At 62.1% G+C, this 18,675-nt stretch overlaps 2 protein-coding genes and 2 long non-coding RNA genes across 6 annotated transcripts; 1 reads left to right on the top strand and 3 right to left on the bottom strand.

Annotated features, from left to right (window-relative positions):
• LOC132648766 (uncharacterized) lies at positions 1–1,289 on the top strand. The gene is made up of 2 exons (XR_009587175.1): positions 1–132; positions 1,188–1,289. It is a non-coding gene; the product is annotated as an uncharacterized LOC132648766 (long non-coding RNA).
• LOC132648765 (uncharacterized) lies at positions 116–2,739 on the bottom strand. 3 transcript variants are annotated; one of them, XR_009587173.1, is made up of 5 exons: positions 1,969–2,739; positions 1,533–1,698; positions 1,336–1,390; positions 454–1,238; positions 116–355 (listed from the first exon to the last, which is right to left on the bottom strand). It is a non-coding gene; the product is annotated as an uncharacterized LOC132648765 (long non-coding RNA). The 3 variants fall into 3 exon arrangements; XR_009587172.1 differs by having other exon boundaries at positions 116–1,238; XR_009587174.1 differs by lacking the exon at positions 1,336–1,390 and having other exon boundaries at positions 118–1,238.
• A 1-nt stretch (position 2,740) lies between these two features.
• LOC132648764 (uncharacterized) lies at positions 2,741–6,100 on the bottom strand. Its single transcript, XM_060371146.1, has 4 exons — positions 4,305–6,100; positions 3,988–4,082; positions 3,518–3,674; positions 2,741–3,355 (listed from the first exon to the last, which is right to left on the bottom strand). The coding sequence occupies exons 1-4, from the start codon at positions 5,223–5,225 to the stop codon at positions 3,311–3,313; spliced, it is 1,218 nt and encodes a 405-aa protein (XP_060227129.1). The 5' UTR covers positions 5,226–6,100; the 3' UTR covers positions 2,741–3,310.
• Positions 6,101–9,873: 3,773 nt separating this feature from the next.
• Positions 9,874–11,731, bottom strand: Gadd45b (growth arrest and DNA damage inducible beta). The gene is made up of 4 exons (XM_021648892.2): positions 11,449–11,731; positions 11,249–11,350; positions 10,689–10,911; positions 9,874–10,413 (listed from the first exon to the last, which is right to left on the bottom strand). The coding sequence occupies exons 1-4, from the start codon at positions 11,490–11,492 to the stop codon at positions 10,300–10,302; spliced, it is 483 nt and encodes a 160-aa protein (XP_021504567.1). The 5' UTR covers positions 11,493–11,731; the 3' UTR covers positions 9,874–10,299.
• Between the last annotated feature and the right edge of the window lie 6,944 nt (positions 11,732–18,675).

Below are 18,675 nucleotides of genomic sequence, written 5' to 3'. Positions count from 1 at the left end.
CCCACCCTGCTCACTTCTGAAGCCCCAAACCTCGCTGGGTGTGTGACCCACAGCGCTCCAGCTGCAGCCGGAGGGATCGGGAATCCGAGGACCTCCCGGGCTTCCTAGTGAGCTTGGGCGAGCCCTGCTGAGGTAAGACTAGCCCTGACTTCCCCCTCCGGCTGGCAGTTTCCTCTGCACTTCCGGCCCTTTTCTTTGAAGATGAGCCTGTCTCCGGCCCTGCAGGGCTGCGCGTTCGTTAGGTGCCCGCTTCCTTTCTTCTAAGCCCCAGGGGTGGGGATCCGGCTCTTTTCTCCGAAGGAGCCTCATCACTTCAGCCTCCTGATCCTGCTTCCCGGAGCCGGGCTCAGAGCAGCTGAGGGGCAAGAGCAGAGGCAGGCATACCCAGGCCCTGGGGCTCTTAGGGGCCAGGCCTAGGGACCACCTCTGAAGGCTGGACCCTCCTGGGTTTACCCGCATGAGCTGCTCCGCCCTGCTGTTTTTGTGGCGGCTGGGGTCCATACAATTCACACAGCATCACCGGCTCAGCTAACCTCTGCCCCTGCCATGGTGGCACAGCTGTCTTCCAAGCCCTCTGGAGGCAGAGGCAGGAGGATGGCCACAAGTTGCAGGCCAGCAGAGTACATACCACATCGGCCAGGGCTGTGGAGCAAGACGCTCTCAAAACAAAGCCAAACAAGATTGTGTTATCCTGAGCATGGACACTGAGGCCGGGTGTGAGACCACCCATGGCAGAGTGGTCCTGCGGCCAGCCACCCCCCGCCCCACTGAATGAGACCACATGGCTGCAGAATGACCAACGCAGCCATGGCATATGGAGTGGGTCATCATCAACGGCCAGCCAGGAGCGTGTGCTGGCCTGCGTGTCACCAGTCATGAGACCCTGGGAGCCCATTCTAGGGCCTGTTTCCTGCTCTGCCTCTTGGGATCCCCCACAGACTAGGAGGCCTGGTCCTTACTGGCTGTAAGGCTGGAGACCCCAGGAGGTTCCCCTCAGCTGGGCTCGGGTACCCGGGCACTGAACTCTAGGATACTAAGTGCCACAGTGCTTAGTACTTAGTACTAGGTACTTAGGTGTGTGAATGTGCCTTTTTCCCCGAGAGGATGGCTCAGTCCTCTGAGCCAGATATTAAGGTATCTAATACATACATTCCTTATCAAATCATGTGCTCCATTGTGATTTCCAGGTCACGTCCTGAAAGGAGGCCCACAGAGATGAAGAAACTGTTCCAAGGTGTCTGAGCACGAAGGCAAAGAACGGTTGGAAATAAAACCATGTCCCCTCAGTCCTCAAGCATCTTCTATGCCTCAGTTTACCCTCACCCTGCAGCCCACCTATGGAGACAAGCTATCCCTCAGTCAAAGGAAGCTTCGGGCATTCTTGACAACCCTGAAAAGGAGGTGAAAGGTTAGAGCCAGGGGAGCCCCGCCCTGTCCTGGTGGCGTCACAGATTCCTGGAGGCTGGAAGGCCTTGCTCACTGGGCTCTTAGGAATGCCCTTCCCCCACTGTGGACCAGGGGTATGTTCCTACCTTGAGGCTAGCACCAGGGCAGGGTGCTGTGCCCACTCTGCGATATGTGAGACCGGCTCTGGGTCAGCCAGCTGGGAGGAGGAGGAGGAGAAGCCGGCTGGCTAGCCAGGCTGGGCGGAGGGATCCCCAAAGCAGCTAAAAATAGGCATGGAAAGTACTATGCCGTCTGCAAATAGAAAGCAGCCAGTTCGGTCCAGCAGAAGGCCAGGGCAGGCTGGGGAGAGCTGTGTCTGGGGTTCCCCTTCCAACAAGACTCTCCCCTCCCCTCTCCTTGCTCCTATCCTTCGCAGCCCTCCTCCCCAAGGCTGCACAGAGTGTAGGGACCTCAGAAAATGAGGCAAACCTCCTCCCTTCCCCCCAGGTCCCGGCTGGCCTCAAGACTGCTGACCTGGGGACTGGGAGGGAGCTAGCCACCCAGGCTAAAAATAGCTCTCACCTCCTCCCGGGCTATATTTAGAGTCTTGTCTGCCTTGGAGTCAGCAGGAGCCAGTGGGCACACCCCAACCGACCAGGCCGGCCAGGCGACCTGGCTCCCATGTGGGCACCGCCTCAGGCCACAGCAGAGGCCAGAGCTGCAGAGTAGTCAACACTGGCTTGTAGGTTTGGCGCCGGCTGGGGTGCGCTGCGTGCAGCCAGGACGGCTCTCTGAGCCGGCGTGTGCAGAAGGGAGTGAGGGGACCAGACGGAAGGGGGGGCTGTTCCACAGAGGACTCTGATGTGGCTGCGGAGAGATAGGGTCTCCTGCAGCCCAGGCTGAACTCAGACTCACTGTGTAGGGGACGACGACCTTGAACTCGCGGCCCTCGCAAGTGCTGGGATGGCAAGTTTGTGCCACTGGGCCCTGGGGTCATTGTGCTGGGGTGGGGCCAGGACCCTGGCCACTGGAGCACAGTCTGAGTCTCAGTCCTGTTTTGTTTTTCTAATTTGGAGACAAGGTTTTGTATGTAGCCCAGATGGCTTCAGGATCAAAGCTGTCCTCCTGCCTCAGTCTCCGGGGCTGCTGGAATGCAAGGCACGCATCGCCCGTGCCAACGCGCTGACGCTGGGCCGGGCATGGAGCTCAGGCTCCTGCGTGCCAGGAAGGCGCTGTAACCGCGCAGAGCCGGCCCAGCCCACCGGGAAGAGCCGTGGTCAGGTGCTGGGGCCCCAGCCTGCGACCCCGTGGTGGCGAGCAGGCAGGCCCCAGCCCAGGCCACGGCCGGGGGAGGGGGGAGGGGGGAGGGGGGACTCTCAAACACACAGGAGCAAACCCGCGGACACATCTCGTGTCTTGGTCCATGGGCTCGGCCTGCGCAGATCGTGGGGCTGATGTCACCCGAGCCCGGCTCCAGCGTGGCCCACGCAGGCCGGCGCCACCGTCACGGGCGGTCTGGGCCAGGGAATCCCGGTGGAAATCCGTGACGCGGGCGCAGGGCTTCCGGCTCCGGCGCGGTGGGCGTGGCCCAGGCCGGGGCGTGGCTTCGCCCTGCACTCGCCGCCGGCCCGGTACCCTGCCGCCCCGATGCCCGCATGCGGCGTGCAGGCAAGCTCGTTTGCTGGCATTTCAGAGACCGCCGTGGGCGATGCTCCCGCGTGAGATGCGTGGGTGGGATCAGGGTCTCTGCACCTGCAGGTTGTGCTGGGACCGAGGGACCGAGGGGCCGAGGGGCCCGAGCCAAGGCTCAGGGGAACCAATCTGAGTGCCATCCTCCTTACCACCCACATGCTGAGCCCGGTACGCACCTGTCACGCCAGCACACGGATAATGGAGGCTTGAGGGTTAGGAGTTCAAGGTCATCCTAGGCTATACAGTGAGTTTGCGGCCAGTCTGGGTTCTTCAAGGTCTATGAGTGAGAGACTAGAGAAAGGGCCCCCCCCAAGCCTCCCCTCCTTCCCTGACTGGACACCCCCCCCCCGCAGGTGCCTCGGGCCTGTGGGCGTGGTGCCGCTGCTGTGATGACTGGTTGGCTGTTCACTGTCTCCCCAGCAGTCTGGGATCTAATTACCGGCAGGGTGAGCCGGCTGGCTGGAAAGATGAACGCAATTCCCAGCGCGTCTGCAGCTTGTCTGGGTCTCTCCCGACGTTTAGGGCCAGTCCCCGGGGCTGGGGCCGAGGGCTGGCGGAGAGCCTTGGTGGTGACAGAGACGACCTCGGTGTGGTCACTGGGAGAGAGCGAGAGAGAGAGGCCTTGGGTGTCTACATGGGTCCTGGAGGGTGGGGCATGACTGAGTGGTCTGGGCTCCTGTCCACTGCGTGCACGTCTCTGGCAGACAGACAGACGGACGGAGCATGCTGTTCATCGGTGGAAGGAGAAAGTCGGGGCACCCTCCTGGAGATTAATCCTCTGCCATCTGCGGGCACCAGGTGGCAGGGGTGCATTCCTCCCGAACAAGTGAAATTAAAGACAACTTTAGGTTGACAGGAGGAGGAAGGGGAGACTGAGTCCGTCCGTGAGGCCCGGGCTGCCCACCTCACCTTGTCTTCCCTTCTCTGGGCTTCAATTTCTCCACTGTGAAACTCGAGGAGGCCTCTGAGGGTGCCTGGATACCCCTGTCCGGCTCTGGAGTGTTCTGCAAGCCAAGGAGATCTCAAAGCCTGAACATGCCTGCGGGGAGTGTGGCCCTCACCACACCCTCCGTGGCCCTCCAAACCAGGTCTGGAGGCCTGGTGGCCTTGGGAGAGGCGGCCAGGGAAGGGGCGACCCCCCAGGACGATGAGAGAAAGGTGGCTCTCGCACGCCCCTGGCTCTGGGGTCTGCCGGTGAGAGGGTTAAACTGCAGGCAGGTGCTTACGTGCTCAGACTGTTCCTTCCCAGGTTGTTGCTTCTCTCCTTGTTTGTCGTGCACAACTGCCTGGCGCACAATTACTGCACATTTACCAAATGAAACGTCTGCGTATTCCTGCAGCGGTTCATTAAACAAATATTTACCGAGGGCTAATAAGTCACCCAGAGCCGGGGAATCCACGAGTTTCTCCCAGAGACACAGATGTCCTTGCCTGGGAAGTGTGCATAAGCCCTGGGAACACGCAGCTGCCTTACTGCACGGCCAGAGGAGACATGCGAGGGTGGGCATCACCTGTATGAGGCAGGGTCCAGTGCCCCCACCCCGGGGACCCCTCAAGTGTACACAGTCAAGTCTGGCCTCTGCATCTCCTGTGCAGACCTGCTCAGGCCGAGCCCTGTGCCTCTTGGATGCCTGCCTGCCAGCCCCGCCCAGCTCCGAGAGTGCCCCAGGCCAGGTGGGGCTGGGCAGGCCCCGGAAACCTCTCCCAGCTGCTGTGCCCAGTTTCAGGGAAGCCAAGGACTGGCACAGTGCCCACGGAGACTGCCTGCCCTTGTACCTGCCTTTGGCACTTCCTGGAAGAACCCTGGAGGCCCAACCCCCACCCAGAGCCCAGCATACCTGAATCCACCTCCCAGACCCATGGGGGGGGGACCCTCTCCCCAGCCACACCTCCAAGAGTAAAGTGCACCCCTCAGTATTAGAACCAGACTCAAGTAGAGCCTTCCCCCCACAGCAGGACCCAGAGTGTGAGACTGTCCTGGCTATTTTTATTTTTAAATTTCCCCTCAGCTCAAGGGTGGCTGGCCCTGGGGCTGGAGAGGTGGTGGCTCCGCGGTTATCTGGGTCCCGGCTTGATTCCCAGCACCCACATGGCAGCTCACAACTGTCTGTAACTCCAGGACCTGACCCCCTCATACGGACAGCCATGCAGGCAGAACCCCAGAGCACATTTTTTAAAGATGCAATGGATAAATAAATAAAAGGTGGCTAGCCTGTGGTGAGCTCTTGGATGCTTCCTGGACTCTAGGGGACACTCACGCTCAAGGACCTCTCCAGTGGCGCAGACGCGGGCTTTTCCGCGTGAGCGCCGGCCCACGCAGGGATGTTTTCTGACGTGTGAGGCTCGGCCGGTGGCTGTCCGGTTCCCCTGTGCCCAGCAGCCCGCAGAGCTCCCAGCTGGACGCGTCTGCTTTCTGCTGTGGGTGCCCTGTGGAGCGGGCCGGAGCACGCACACAGCAGGAGCTGACTGCGGCACGGGCGGCTGCACATAGTAGGCTGCACATGCAATGAAGTGCAGACAGTGGGCACGCGGGCACGCACGCACTCAGGGTCACACGCCACAGGCAGTTAATGCACACACTGGGAAGGGGCTGCGCACAGTAGGTTCTGCAATGCTCAGCGGGCTGTACACACAGTCCCCCCCCCGCAGGAATCCAGACTCTGAACTCTCTACGAGCTTGGGGGCTGTGCAAGGATTCACACCCAGGAGCTAAACCCCGTGGGTTCTGGAAGCATGAAGGACCTACACTCAGCAGCCCCTGAATCTGCTCAGGATTTGCAGAGTAAATTTTTTTGGCCCTCAGGAGCTGCACACCGTAGGTTGTTTTGCACTTTGCACTCCTTCAGGGCCGCACACAGTAGGTCGCGCTCGAGCTCAGAGGCTGCACACAGTAGGCTCTCCAGCGCGGCCCCAGGCCAGGCTGAGCTGCCGGGGCTGGGGCGCGCGGCCTGAGGCCGTTTCTGCGCTGGCTGCCTGCCCAGCGGTGAGCGCCAGGCGGCCCAGGGAAGGCGCCGCTCACAAAGGGAGGGTCTGTGCGCACGCCCCGCCCCCCGCCGCCGGGGCGGACCCCACCACCCCCGAGGGCCGCAGACACCCGGCCTGGCGGGCACCAGGGCAAGGCTGGCACCAGCGCGCCCGGAGGGGGTCGGCGGCTTGCGCTGAGGGCGTACCCGAGACAGGCGCTGGAGCGGGTCGGGGTGACCCCGGGCTGGGGAGCCCAAGCGCCCGCGGAGTCGCCCACTAGCGCTGTCTGTGACTCCAGCACCCGCCTCCGTCTCCAATTATCCAATTTAAGGAGCAGGGAACCCGGGACTCCCGCCTGCCGGGGGGGAGGGGAGGGGGGAGGAGCCTCTAGGGTCTGGGTCAGCGCCCCGCTCCGCCCCCAGAGTGTCTGGAGAGGGTGGGGTGTCTCCAGCCCGTAATGAGGGTTCTGGAAGCCACTAGCTTTCTGCTGAGCGCTCTGCAACCCGCGGCGTTCACCTTTCCACGTGGGAGGGCGCTTTCCCTTTTAGGGTGGGGAAACTGAGTCAAAGCGGGCCAGGCTCCCCTCGCTCTAGCGACCCCGAGACAAGTGTTAACTGAGACCTTGACCTTCACCTTTCCCCGCAGCCTTGGGCCAGCAGAGGAGCGCTGGGCGCCCGCTGTGCGCGCGGAGGCTTTAGCGTCACTCCCACGCACTTGTGGGCCCGGCCATCTCCCTCCCCCCGCCGGGTGCGTGCTGCAGCCTGGAGCGCGCACCCGTAGGAGCCGCGGAGGCAAGATTCTCACTCCACCCATTCCCAGGGTCCTGGGAACTGCAGGATCCGGAGAGGGGGCGGGGTGGGAACCTCGCAGAGAAAGAATAGGACAGCAGAGAGAGGAAACCCCCCTGTGGGTTCTGAAATGTGAATCTTGGGGGGGGGGTCTGGCCGTGGGCTGTGGGCTGTGGGGAGAGGTTGTGCTGGGTCTCGTGAGAGTCTCTGCAGAGTCTGATAGGGCTTTGGACTGGGCGGGGGGTTCATCCAGATGTTGGTCCAAATCCGCCCCTCTGAGCTCATCTGCTTTGCTGCCCGCCCTGCTGAGCAGCGAGCCCCCCCTCCCCCAGTGTTGGGGTGCTGGGAGACAGATGACCCCCTTCGCGGACAGGGTGGGGCCCAGGATGAGGTTTCCAGGCTGAGAGGCAGGCGGGGAGAAAGGTCTGAACTGTCTGGGGCCTTGTGCCACACAGGCCTGGGATCCCAGGAGCGGCAGGGAGGTCCCGGCCTGTCTGGAGTCATTAACGACTGAAATACAGGATGCCAGAGAGGGCTCGGCGGGTGAAGGGGCCAGCAGCCAAGCCTGACCAGACGTCCAAACCCAGAACCCACATGGAGCTGTCCTCTGACCTCCACGTGCAGTAAATAAAATACATTCCTTAAGGAAGAGCCAAACGCTAGCCGCGATAGCACAAGTGTTCCAGGTCCGCATTGGGGGTGTCTGCGAGTTCGAGGCCAGCCTGGTCCACACGAAGAGTTCCAGGCCAGCCAGGGCTACAGAGGGAGAAACTGTCCCCAATTCAAAATAAAGGGCTGGAGCAATGAGTGCTCCTGCCAAGGGGGAGCTGGGGTGACGTCCCAGGATCCGCACGGGGAGCGCACGCACGCAGACCGGATCGCATGCAGCTTTCACGGTGCACGCACGCAGACCGGATCACACGCAGCTTTCAGGGGCGCCGAGGCGCGCACCCGGAAGCCCTCGGCTAAGCCCCGCCCCTTCCAGCCCCGCCCTCTGCGTTAGCTGCGTGCTCCCGGGGGAGCGGGCAAACTGCCCGGCACACAGTCAGGGCTGCATAAATGCAGGTGACACAGGCAGTCACATCAAAGGAGAGTTTGACGCAGAGGTGACTTTCTGTGGCCCAGCCTCGGGACAGGCTGTTTTGTCCCTCAGGCACTCACGGTAGCCTGCAGCGCGCTACGTCCTAGCCGAGTCTTGTGACACCACTCAGCGTGGGGAGCCTGTCCTGAGGAGGTGGCCGGTCACGGGACCCTGGGCAGGTGGCTCCACCTCTTTGGATTGTTTTTCTATGAAACAGGGACACTAAGCCTGGTGTCCTCCTCCTGGGGATGTCCCGAGCGGTCAGCGAACTGAAGTAGAAAGAGTTGAGAGAGGGCTGGGGGCGTGGTCAGGGTGGAGCCCCGCCCAGAATCCCTTAGTGAGGACTGGGGGCGTGGTCATGGCGGAGCCCCTCCCCCCAGAAGATCCTTTTCAGGCCTTTCTTCCATCCTTGCACCGTCCCCGCCTCGGACCCTCCACCCCGCAAAAACACGATATCAAACCTCCTATCTTATATTATCCACCGGCCTCTGCCCTGCGCCTGCCGGGCCTGGTCCTCCAGCACATCATCCCCCGTAGGAGAGCCAGATCCGCGTGTGCGGGTGACGCAGAGCACCCGTCCATCACGGGAGAGCGTCCAGAGGGTTGATTCCGCGGGCCAGGCCGACCTTACACCTGTTTGCACAAGCCCGCGCGCACAGGGGCTGCCGTGCCACACAGCCAGGTCGGGGAGGTTGAGCAACCGGGCCCAGAGGGACAGGAGGAAACCCCGGAGGCAGCTCAGGGCAGGGGTCCGGGTTGGGGGGGGGCTGAGTGTGTGTGTGCGTGTGTGCGTGTGTGCGCGCGCTCGCGCGCGCCACGCCCATCTGCCTGCAGCCGGCATTGCCAAGTTTTTCCTGCCTAAGGTCCAAGTAGTACACCCACGTTTCCTGGCACACGGTGGTGTCCCCGAGGGGAGCAGGCGGAGGCCGGCGGCCTGGGACAGCTCCTCCTGGCTGACGACGCAGTCTCGCTAGCCGCCTAACGTTTCCCCTCGCCCTCCCAGAACTCCGAGCTCCAAGCCGGGCTGGGGCTGCTCCGCCCGGAGCTTCGGGCTCTGGGGGAGAGTGGGCCGAGCCGGAGCCGTTGGAGCGCGGAGGGAAGACGCTGGGCCGGAGTGGCTGAGTCAGGGGGGCAGGTATGCGGAGCCATTGCTCGCCAGCGAGACTTCAGAAGTTTGGTATGGAGGACATTTATCAGAGGCTGAGACTGGGGCAAAGCAAAAGCACAAAAAAGCCCCAGGTCTCCTGTCCACCCGAGCCTGTCAGTCTTGTGGGATCTTGGGTAGGGACGCAGAGGCCAGCAGGTCAGGGAGGGCACAGCAGGGTGAGGGAGGAGCCACTCCAGGCGGAGACTGGAAGCCATCTCCCCCGATAGTCCACACCTGACCACCAGGGACCCTCACCTTCCCACCCCAGGTTCACTTCACGGCCCTGTCTCTGCCTCAGGCTCCCACCGCCACTCTCCCCCTCCTCGAAGCCTGTTGTTGTAGGTGGCCTCACTCCTACTCCCCCCTCACTCCCTCCAAGCCCCTGGCTAGTGCTCCCACAAGCCCAACGGCCCTCCTCCTGCCCACACCCTGCACCCCGGTACGCTTCCCCTCCCCGACCAGGCGCCCCGCCCCTGGGGACTCCCCTTCTTGGGGGCTGCCCCCTGCGCGTGACTCCCAGGGCGCCCCCGGGGATTTCCTCCGCCCACGGGGGGGTTTGGTGGAAAGGTCGCGGGTAAACTGAGGCCCGCTGGAAGCGCCGTGGGAGGTGCCGCCGGGTTTCGGTTTCTTCCCTGCAGCTGGGGAAGAAGACTCCTGCGCGCCCACAGAGCCCGTCCCGGGAAGGAGAGTCTGGGTGCACGGGAAGGCGTGTCCCGGAGGTCGGGGCCCCCAAGGCCTCCGCTCCGGGCTCGGAGTGCGGGGAGGGGCTCCGGCGAGGGCTGACGGCGGGGCGAGGGAAAACACAGCAGAGCACGGAGGCTTCGACCACTTTATTAGTCTCTGCAGTCCAGAAGCCTGAACAACAACCATGCGAGCGAGCGACCTGCCTTGCTCGGCACTTTGACAGATGAGTTAGTCTCAGAGTCCCGGCTCCGTGGCGACGGCTCAGGGCGTCTGCGCCTGTGCAGCGGCTGGCTGCGGGGCGCCGGCCCGGGCTCCCTCCTTCCTGTCTCGGCGACCACCTTGGTGCTGCTCCTGGCTCCGCAGCCCGGGGGGCGGCGAGCGCGCACTCCCCTCTCCTCATCTCGGTCTCGGTGACTCCGCCCCTCCCGGAAGGTCTCACCGGTAGGGAGGCTTTGGAGGGATTGTTCTGAGGGATGAGGGCGGGGAGGAAATATGTATTTTATTTAATTTTTAGGGGACAGCAACTCAACAGTTGCTTTGGACGTTTGGAGCGGGCCTCAGCGTTCCTCCAGAGAGATATAGGGGACCCATTGGTTATTGCCTCTGCTCTCTTCACAGTAGCTGGCCACCTCCACCAGGCCTTGGCTTTTCCAGGCATCTGTGTGGCAGTTCTATGGAGGGAGGAAAAAGACAGGGTTTAGTGGGCGCTCTAGGAGTTCGGTGAGGAGCCTCCCTCGGGTGCCCAGGGGCCCCTTTTGGGAAAAACAGGCTGGCTCAAAATAGCTGCCAGGGTGACGAGGCAGCCCACGGGACATGCCGAGCGTGGCTGGGCACTGAGCTGGTGTCCGACCAGCCGGCCCGGCTCTGTTGACAAACACGGGTCCCAGGGGCCCCGGGCGGAAGGGTAGGTGGGGCAGGGAGGGAGAGGGAGAGAGAGCCGGCTCACCGTGACCAGAAGGCAGTGCAGGTCCCGGGCCTCGGTGGTGCCCAGCGTCTCCACCGGCTCCCCCAGGAGCTGTGCCAGCCTCTGCATGCCCGACACCCGGACAATGTCAATGTCGTTGTCACAGCAGAAGGACTGGATCAGGGTGAAGTGGATCTGCAAGGCGATGTCATCCTCCTCCTCTTCGTCAATGGCCAGGAGGCACAGGACCACGCTGTCGGGGTCCCTGCAGGGGAGGAGGGGTGTCAGGGACGCCGCGAGGGGTGGGCGAGACCCGGGGTGCACCGGGGAGGCCGAGGGTGCCCGGCGGCGGGGCGGGGGAGGGGCGCGGGCGCAAGGCCACTGCGGCTGCCCGGTCCACACAGAGGGACGCGGAACCCCAAACTTTCAGCGCCGTGGGCTCTGCAGCGCGGCTCTCCTCCCACCAAAATAAATAGATAAAATATAATGATCAAATCTCTGAGAGGCGTCCACCCCCCGTCCCCACCGAGGGCGCTGGGGAAGTCCCCCGGCCCCGCGCCCGCCCACGGGGCGCCCCCGCCGGGGAGGGGGCGCTGACTCACACGTTCATCAGCTTGGCCGCCTCGTACACCCCCACGGTGAGGCGGTCCTGGCGCTGCGCGGCCACCAGCAGCCGCTCCACCGCGGCGCTCACCGCCTGCATCCTGCGGGGCCGGAGGAGAGGGGGGCGATTAGCCGGAGACCGGCCCGGCCCGGCCCACCTCGGGCGGCGGGCGAGGCCTCGCGCCCCCGCCGTGCTCACCTCTGAGCCGCGCTGTCGCCCGCCACCAGCTCTTCCAGCGTCATGATGCGGCCGCGCTCCACCGCGGGGCCCCGCCGAAGGTCCCGGAGGGCAAAAGCACGCGCCGGGCGCCGGCCCGAGGATGACAACGCCTTCCCGCGCGGTCAGGAGGCTGAGAGGGCTCCCGGAGGCTGGGGCTTCCCTTCCCCAGGAGGAGGGAGTGAAGAAGAAAAAAAGAAGATTGCAAAATCCCGTCGAAAGCGGAGCGAGAGTCCGGAGACGCGAGCGGGCCGGGGGGTGCAGCAGACTGAGCGCGCGGCCCCCGGGAGCCGCTTATATAGGTTTCCGGGTGGGGGCGTAGCCGCGAGGGAGGCTCGCGCCGCCTCCCCATTGGCGGATTCACAAAGGACCGAGTGGCCCGCTCCGCGATTGGCTGGGGGCGGGAGGGGGCGGAGCTCGGCGCTCCGGCAGCCCCACGTGGGCATCAGGGATGGGAGGAGCCCGAACTCAGGCTGCAGCGAGCGCCAGAGAAACAGAGAGAGAAAGAGAGAGAGAGCGAGCGAGCGAGAGCGAGCAAACCACACACACAGACGCAGAAAAACAGAAGTTTCTCTCCTGATTTCCCGGCAGCCGCGCCGCGCGGGCCGCGCGCGGGCTTTCCAGCGCGCGGCGCCGGCCCGCTCACCCGGGGAGCGCCGTCTGGAACCCCCTCCCAGTCCCCGGAGAGTCCCCGGCCGGCCCTGGGACGGCGACCCTCCTCCCGCAGAGGGACCCCAGGGGGACGGGTGCGCGTGGGAGGCGCCCCTCCGGCCGCCCCACGGTCTAGCCTCAGACCTGACCCCCGAGGTGCCGCCCCCCCGCCGCCGCCTTCGCCAAGGGGAAACTGAGGCAACCGAGGACGCACGCTCGGGGCCGCAGCGCGGCTCCGGGGCAGACGGCGGGGACACGAGGCGGACGGGCAGGCCCCGCGTGGGATGCTCCCGCGGGGGGCCCCGGTGACTCACGGCGCGTCCCCGGATCCCCGGCCCCCGGGGCGCTGACGCACCGCGCCTCCTCCGCGCCGCCCACCGAGCGCGCCAAAGGTCTCGGGCGTGCGCGGCGCGGCAGCGCCCCCTGGCGGCCCCCGCGGGCGCGGCGCGGCGCCCGGAAGCGGGAGGGAGCGCGCGCGCGTGCCGTGGGTCGTGCAGCCTCCGCGGTGCCAGCGAGGGATCCAGCCCCCGGGATCCCGGGAAGCGCTCGTCGCCGTCGTCTGCGAACGCCGCCTTCGCGGTGGCACAGCCTGGCGTGCCGCACACTCGGCGGGCCCAGCACCGAGACCTGGGTTCGAGCCCCGGAACCCAGGGAGTTCAAGGCGCGAACTGGCCCCCCGCAGGCTGTCTTCTGGCCTCCGTGCACACTCAGGGGCGCGTGTGGCAAACACACCTCCCCGGAGGCATATTTTAGTGAGCTAGATCCGCCGCTGGGCTGTGGCTCAGTGGGTAGCGCACTCACCCAGCGTGCCTGAGGCCCCGGTTCGACCCCCGGGACCGCAGGAACCGTAGGCTTGGTGCACACGTGTGGTCCAAGCACTGGAGAGGTAGGAGCGGAAGGAGCAGTCAGTAGTTCGGGCTCATCCGTGGCTACGCGGTGAATTTGGGGCTAGCCTGGGCTACATGAGACCCTGTTTCAAACCCGGGGTGGGAGATGGCTCAGCTATTAGAGCACTGGCTGCTCTTCAGTATTATCCTGAGAACCATCGCCCTCTCCAGGCCTCCGGCGGCACCAGACAAGCTGCGCAGGCAAAACACATATACTTTTTTTTTTTTTTTTTTAATTAAAAAGAAGAAAAAAAGTCGTGGTGTGATGGAGCTGCACGCTAGAGGCAGAGGCAGGTGGATCTCTGAGATCCAGGCTATTTTGGTCTACACAGCATGTTTCAGGCCAGGCAGGGCTAAACAGTGAGACCCTGTCTCAGAAAACAAAGCCAACAGAAAACCCAGAGGCGCTGCTGCTTCCACAGACACCTTGAGTCAGAGCTGGGCCACGCCAGGGTCGCTGGGTAAGGGTCTAGACAAGAAGACTCAGAGCAGAGCAGACAGCAGAGGCGGCTGCGGGACGTGCTGGGCTCTCACAGCCAGACCGGAAATAGCATCAGGGGCGTGGAAACTGCCGGGACAAAGGCCGGGGCTCCGGGAGGAGTTGTTTTGGCTGTGGTCAGGAGGCCACCAGGAAGGGCCTGGACTCGTGGAAACATCACCCTGTAGTCCCTGTTTCATCCTCCTCCTCCTCCTCCTCCTCCTCCTCCTCCTCCTCCTCCTCCTCCTCCTCCTCCTCCTCCTCCTCCTCCTCCTCCTCCTCCTCCTCCTCCTCCTCCTCCTCCTCTTCCTCCTCCTCCTCCTCCTCCTCCTTTCTCCTTCTTCTCCTTCTCCTCTCCTCTCCTCCTCTTCCTCCTCCTCTCCTTCTCCTTCTTTCTCCTCCTCCTTCTCCTCCTCCTCTTCCTCCTCCTCCTCCTCCTTCTCCTCTCCTCCTCCTCCTCCTCTTCCTCTTCTTCTCCTCCTCCTCCTCTTCTTCTCCTTCTCCTCCTCCTCTTCTTCTCCTTCTCCTCCTCCTCTTCTCCTTCTCCTCCTCTTCCTCCTCTTCTTCTCCTCCTCCTCCTCCTCTTCTTCTCCTTGTCCTCCTCCTCCTCCTCTTCTTCTTCTTCTCCTTCTCCTCCTCTTCTCCTCCTCCTTTCTCCTCCGCTTCTCCTTCTCCTCCTCCTCTTCTCCTCCTCCTCCTCTTCTCTTTCTCTTCCTCCTCCTCCTTCTTTTTGAGACTGGGTCTCATGTAGCCCAGGCTGGCCTCAGCTCACTGTGTAGCCGAGGATGTGAGCTTCTGAGAAGTGCAGACCACCCCTGGCTGTGGCCATACTCTACACTGGGGCCTTGGGCCCACCAGGCCAGTGCTCCAGCTACGGAGGCCCAGCCAAAGGGTTCTTCTTTTATTTTTTTTCTTGTGAGTAACACCCAGTGCTGATAGTCAGCCTGGCAGAATCTCTTTGTGCCTGGTCCTGGGAGAGTTCTTTATGTTAACTGATGTGCAGGAATGCATCTTTTTGCTGTTGTTTGGTTGCTTCGGGTTTGGTTTTTTGAGACAAGGCTTCACCGTGTAGCCTTGGCTGTCCTGGACCTCATTTGTAGACCAGGCTGGCCTAGGACTCAGAGATCTGCCTGCCTCTGCCTCCTGAGTGCTGGGATCACAGGAGTGTAACCAAGCAGAGCTGGGGGAAGGAGTCTTAACTGTGGGGATCACGGTCCCTTGGTTAGGATGCTAGACTATAGGTGTGAAGAAGGGACAGAGCAAAGGGCTCTCAGCGCCTGGACCCTCCTGCCGTGACTCGCTCTTCCCTGGAGCTGTGGGCTGAAATCAACCCTGTCTCCCTTGAGTTGCTAACCTAAGACTCTCTTTATCCCTTTAATCCCAGCACTCTGGAGGCCGAGGCAGGTGAGTCTGTGAGTTCGAGGTCAGCCCACTCCACAGAGCTACAGAGCAAGCCCAGGACAGGACAGCCAGGACTACACAGAGAAACCCTGTCTCAAAAAGCAAAAAGGCTCACATCCGCGGGAGACGGGTCAGAGCCTGGGTGTGCTGCATTGCTTCCCTCACACTGTACTTGCACAAGTGCCTTTCGCTTAAGGACAGCCGGCCAGGGGGATGCAGGACTGTCCCTGCCTCTGCCTCCCAGGTCTGCCAAGAGTGCGCTCAGGGTGGAGACCGCCTGCTGCCCTGGCAAAGGACCCGGTTCAAAACCACCCAGAACTCCAGCTCTGGGAGATTTCGCTTCTGGCCCCCATGAGCACCCAACCCACCGGCACAGATATACAAATAACTGTTGAACTTTTATTTGTTTACTTTTGGTTTTCTGAGACAGGGTTTTCTGTGTAGTTCTGTCCTGGAACTTCAGACTTGCTCTGCAGACCAGGCTGGACTCAAACTCAGAGAGCCACCTGTTTCTGCTTCCTGAGTGCTGGGATTAAAGGCATAAAACTAATTTTTTTCAAAGGCTAAATAGTGGCTGAAATACGACTGAGTTTGTGAAGACACTTTCTGCCAAGCCATACAACATACAATCCCAGAAACCCACATAATCAAAGGAAAGCAAACCCCCAAACCCAGAAATCAATGATAAAAACCCGAAGTGGGCGAATCCCTTCTCTGAGAAATTCCTGTGCATGCAAGAGTCCACCATGAGGTTCGGATCTGTTAACACTTGGTACTGCTGCGTGTGCCGGGGTCATGCCTAGGTCAAATGGTGCAGTCACGGTGGGCTCCCTTGAGGAGGTGGCATCTAAGCTGAGCCTGGACCATGAAAAGGCCAAGAAGAGGGTGCAAGCCTGCGCAAAGGACCTGGGGCCGGGGATTGGCTTCCCGCGGTGTGAGGGACGGGGACACCAGCGGAGCCGAGGCGTCGCCCCTCCCCCCCACGGTCCACGGCTCGGGTGTGGAGCCCCGCTGGCTCCTTTCTTCGCTTACACGGACTCACGCTGTGCCACCTGCTGCTGCTGGCCCGTGCTCTCATCCACCTTCCCCACTGCGCTCCCAGGACCCGAGGCCAACCCTCCTCCACCAAGATTTTATTTTTTTAGACAGGATTTCTGCGTGTGGCCCAATTCTGGCTCAGATTTACAAGCCTACTGTAAGCTGGCCTGGTCTATAGAGGGAGATCAAGGCCAGCCTGAGTAATACACTGACACACTGTCTCAGAAGGAGGGGCGGCTGCTGTGTGCGGCAGTAAAAAGTCTTTTTAGAAAGCCACATTTCCTAAGGGGTGAAAGCCCCGCCCAGAATCTCCCAGTGAGGGGTGGGGGCGTGGTCAGGATGGAGCCCCGCCTAGAATCTCCCAATGAAGGGCTGGGGGCGTGGTCAGGGTGGAGCCCCTCCTAGAGTGACCCAGGGAGGGGCCGGGGGCGTGGTCAGCGTGGAGAATCCCCAGTGATGGGCTGGGGGCGTGGTCAGGGTGGAGACCCGCCTACAAGCCCCCAGGGAGTCCAGGAAGCCATTGCTTAGCTGTCAGTGACTCCCTATGCTAGGCTGAGGAATTGCGTTTGATCCCTGGGAAGGTCCCGTGTAACGGTGGAAGGAGAAAAAGTCTAAGACTCAGGCCATCAATACATAAGTCATGCAAGCATGCACACATGAACACACAGAGACATACAATGACATAAAATAAAATACCCCCACCCCACCCCCACCCCCCGGTGGACGGACCTGCCTCGCCACAGGGCACATCTTTCCTACACAGAGGCCGCTGAGATGAAGACTAAGTTCTGGGTCTGGCGGTGTGGGTGGAGGGCGAGGGACCTGCTGTCCAGCCTGCTGTTCTGGGTCCATTCCCAGGACAGCTGAAGGCGAGGGCAGCTGCGTCCGGCCTCCAGCTCGCACTGTGGCCCGGTGCTCCTCCACTCTAACAAAGATGTTAGTTTAACTCGTAAACTAGGAACAAAAAAAGACCAGTAAGAATCCAAAACACATCCCAGTACAGGGCAGAGGCAGGTGGATCTCTGAGTTCAAGGCCAGCCTGGTTTACAAAGCGTGTCCAGGACAGCCAGGGCCACAAAGAGAAACTCTGTCTCAAAAAAACTAACTAAGTAAGGAAATAAGAACCCCAAACACAATTTAATAACTTTGTGAATGGTCTGTCTTGAGAGATCTGGTCTTTCTTGTTGCTAGTTGGGAGTCACATAGATGCTAAAATATCAAGGTAGAATGTATATGATTGTATCTTGTTCACTGTGGCAACAGTAAAGGTACTGCACACGCGGGGATCCTCTGCTACACCGGTATCAGCTCTTTCCTGTACCAGCCGGGTCCCTAGGATTTAACTTAGGACATCAGGCTTGGCAGCAAATACCTTACCCAGGGGTCCTAAATCAGTAGCTTTAGAGGGTCCTTGTCATACAGCAACAGCTGACCAACGCACACGGATTTTACTCTCTGCGTCTTCATGCTCCGACCCCTGCGGTGGCCCCCGCCCTGCAGGGGGCCTTGCTGCCTCCTCTCCACAGGACGCTTTCCCCTTCGGCAAGGTGAGGCTCTGTTTAGAAGGTCACTCTCTAGCGGGCACGGCGGGAGCCCCTCTGCCTTGCTGGAATCTGGCACGGAGCTCGCGGAACTTCTAACACCCTGTTAGGTGTCCAGGGCCCTGTCCGGGGCTTTTGTCAGAGCGTTGGTTGGTTGGTTTCTGTGTTGAGGCAGGGTCTCCTGTATCTAGGCTGGGTGGAGCTCACTGTGGAGACCACTGTGGCCCCAGACTCACAGAGTCCCCACGGCCTCTGCCCCGAATCCGCCTTCCCCTGAGACTCAAGCTCCAGAATTCCGAAATCAGCCCAATGGTCTGGGCCAAAAGCCACTGACATCCCTTGGGATGAGATTTATTTATTTATTTATTTATTTATTTATTATTTTAAACTGGGTGGGGACAGTGGCTCTAGGGAATGGAAGAGTGGGGAGTGGCACGCCCACGGTCCTGCACCCCCATAGCAGCCAGCAGGCAGCACTCTGTAACGCCCTGGCAGAGGGGTCTGTCTGTCCCACGCTCCGCCGCAGGCTGTAGGAGGGTGATTCCCGGTCAGCGCTCGGTTGTCACGGGCCCGTTTCCACTCCGGGAACAGGGCTCCTGCACTCTCTGCCCCCTTATGGGAGCCCGGGGCAGGCCAGCGTGTCCGGGGCATCGAGGGACACCTCGGCAGCAGCTGTCACCGCAGCTGTCACCGCCCCACCCGCTCAGCGCCAAAATTTGAAAAACGCAGGGCGTCTCGCAAAGTGCTCGGGGGGAGGAAAGGGTCCCGCCCCGGCCAGGGCACCGCGGGGTTTTCTGGGACTTTGAGTCCAGAGGTGCGGGGGTGGGGCGCGCCGGGAGCCCCGCCCAGTGCGAGGAAAGAGCGCGGGAAGGCCAGCGCAGGCCTCGGCGCTGCGGAGCTCAGGAGGAGCCCCAGCAAGGGAGCAGCGCGCCGTGGGGGGCCCCAGCCACGAGTCCCGGGGCGCAGAGGACAGGCCACGAGGGGCACAGAGAGAAGCCGAAATGGCTGCTCTGTGGGTGGAAAGGAAAAGTTTGTTTCCAGCTGCCAAGGCTCTCTCCCGGGGAAAGCAGAGCGAGTGGAGAGAGGTGGAGAGAAACCTCGAGGTCGTAAAGAGAAGGCGTTCTCGGGGAGGGGGGAGCTGGGGGGAGGTGCGGGGGCTCTGGAGCGTGGTAGGGCCTGGGGGAGGCCGGGAGGCAGCATGGACTTTGCCCTG

The sequence above is a fragment of the Meriones unguiculatus genome, chromosome 17, assembly GCF_030254825.1.
Source record: "Meriones unguiculatus strain TT.TT164.6M chromosome 17, Bangor_MerUng_6.1, whole genome shotgun sequence".
Classification (NCBI taxonomy): Eukaryota; Metazoa; Chordata; class Mammalia; order Rodentia; family Muridae; genus Meriones; species Meriones unguiculatus.
This window is presented reverse-complemented; position numbering and strand designations above follow the sequence as displayed.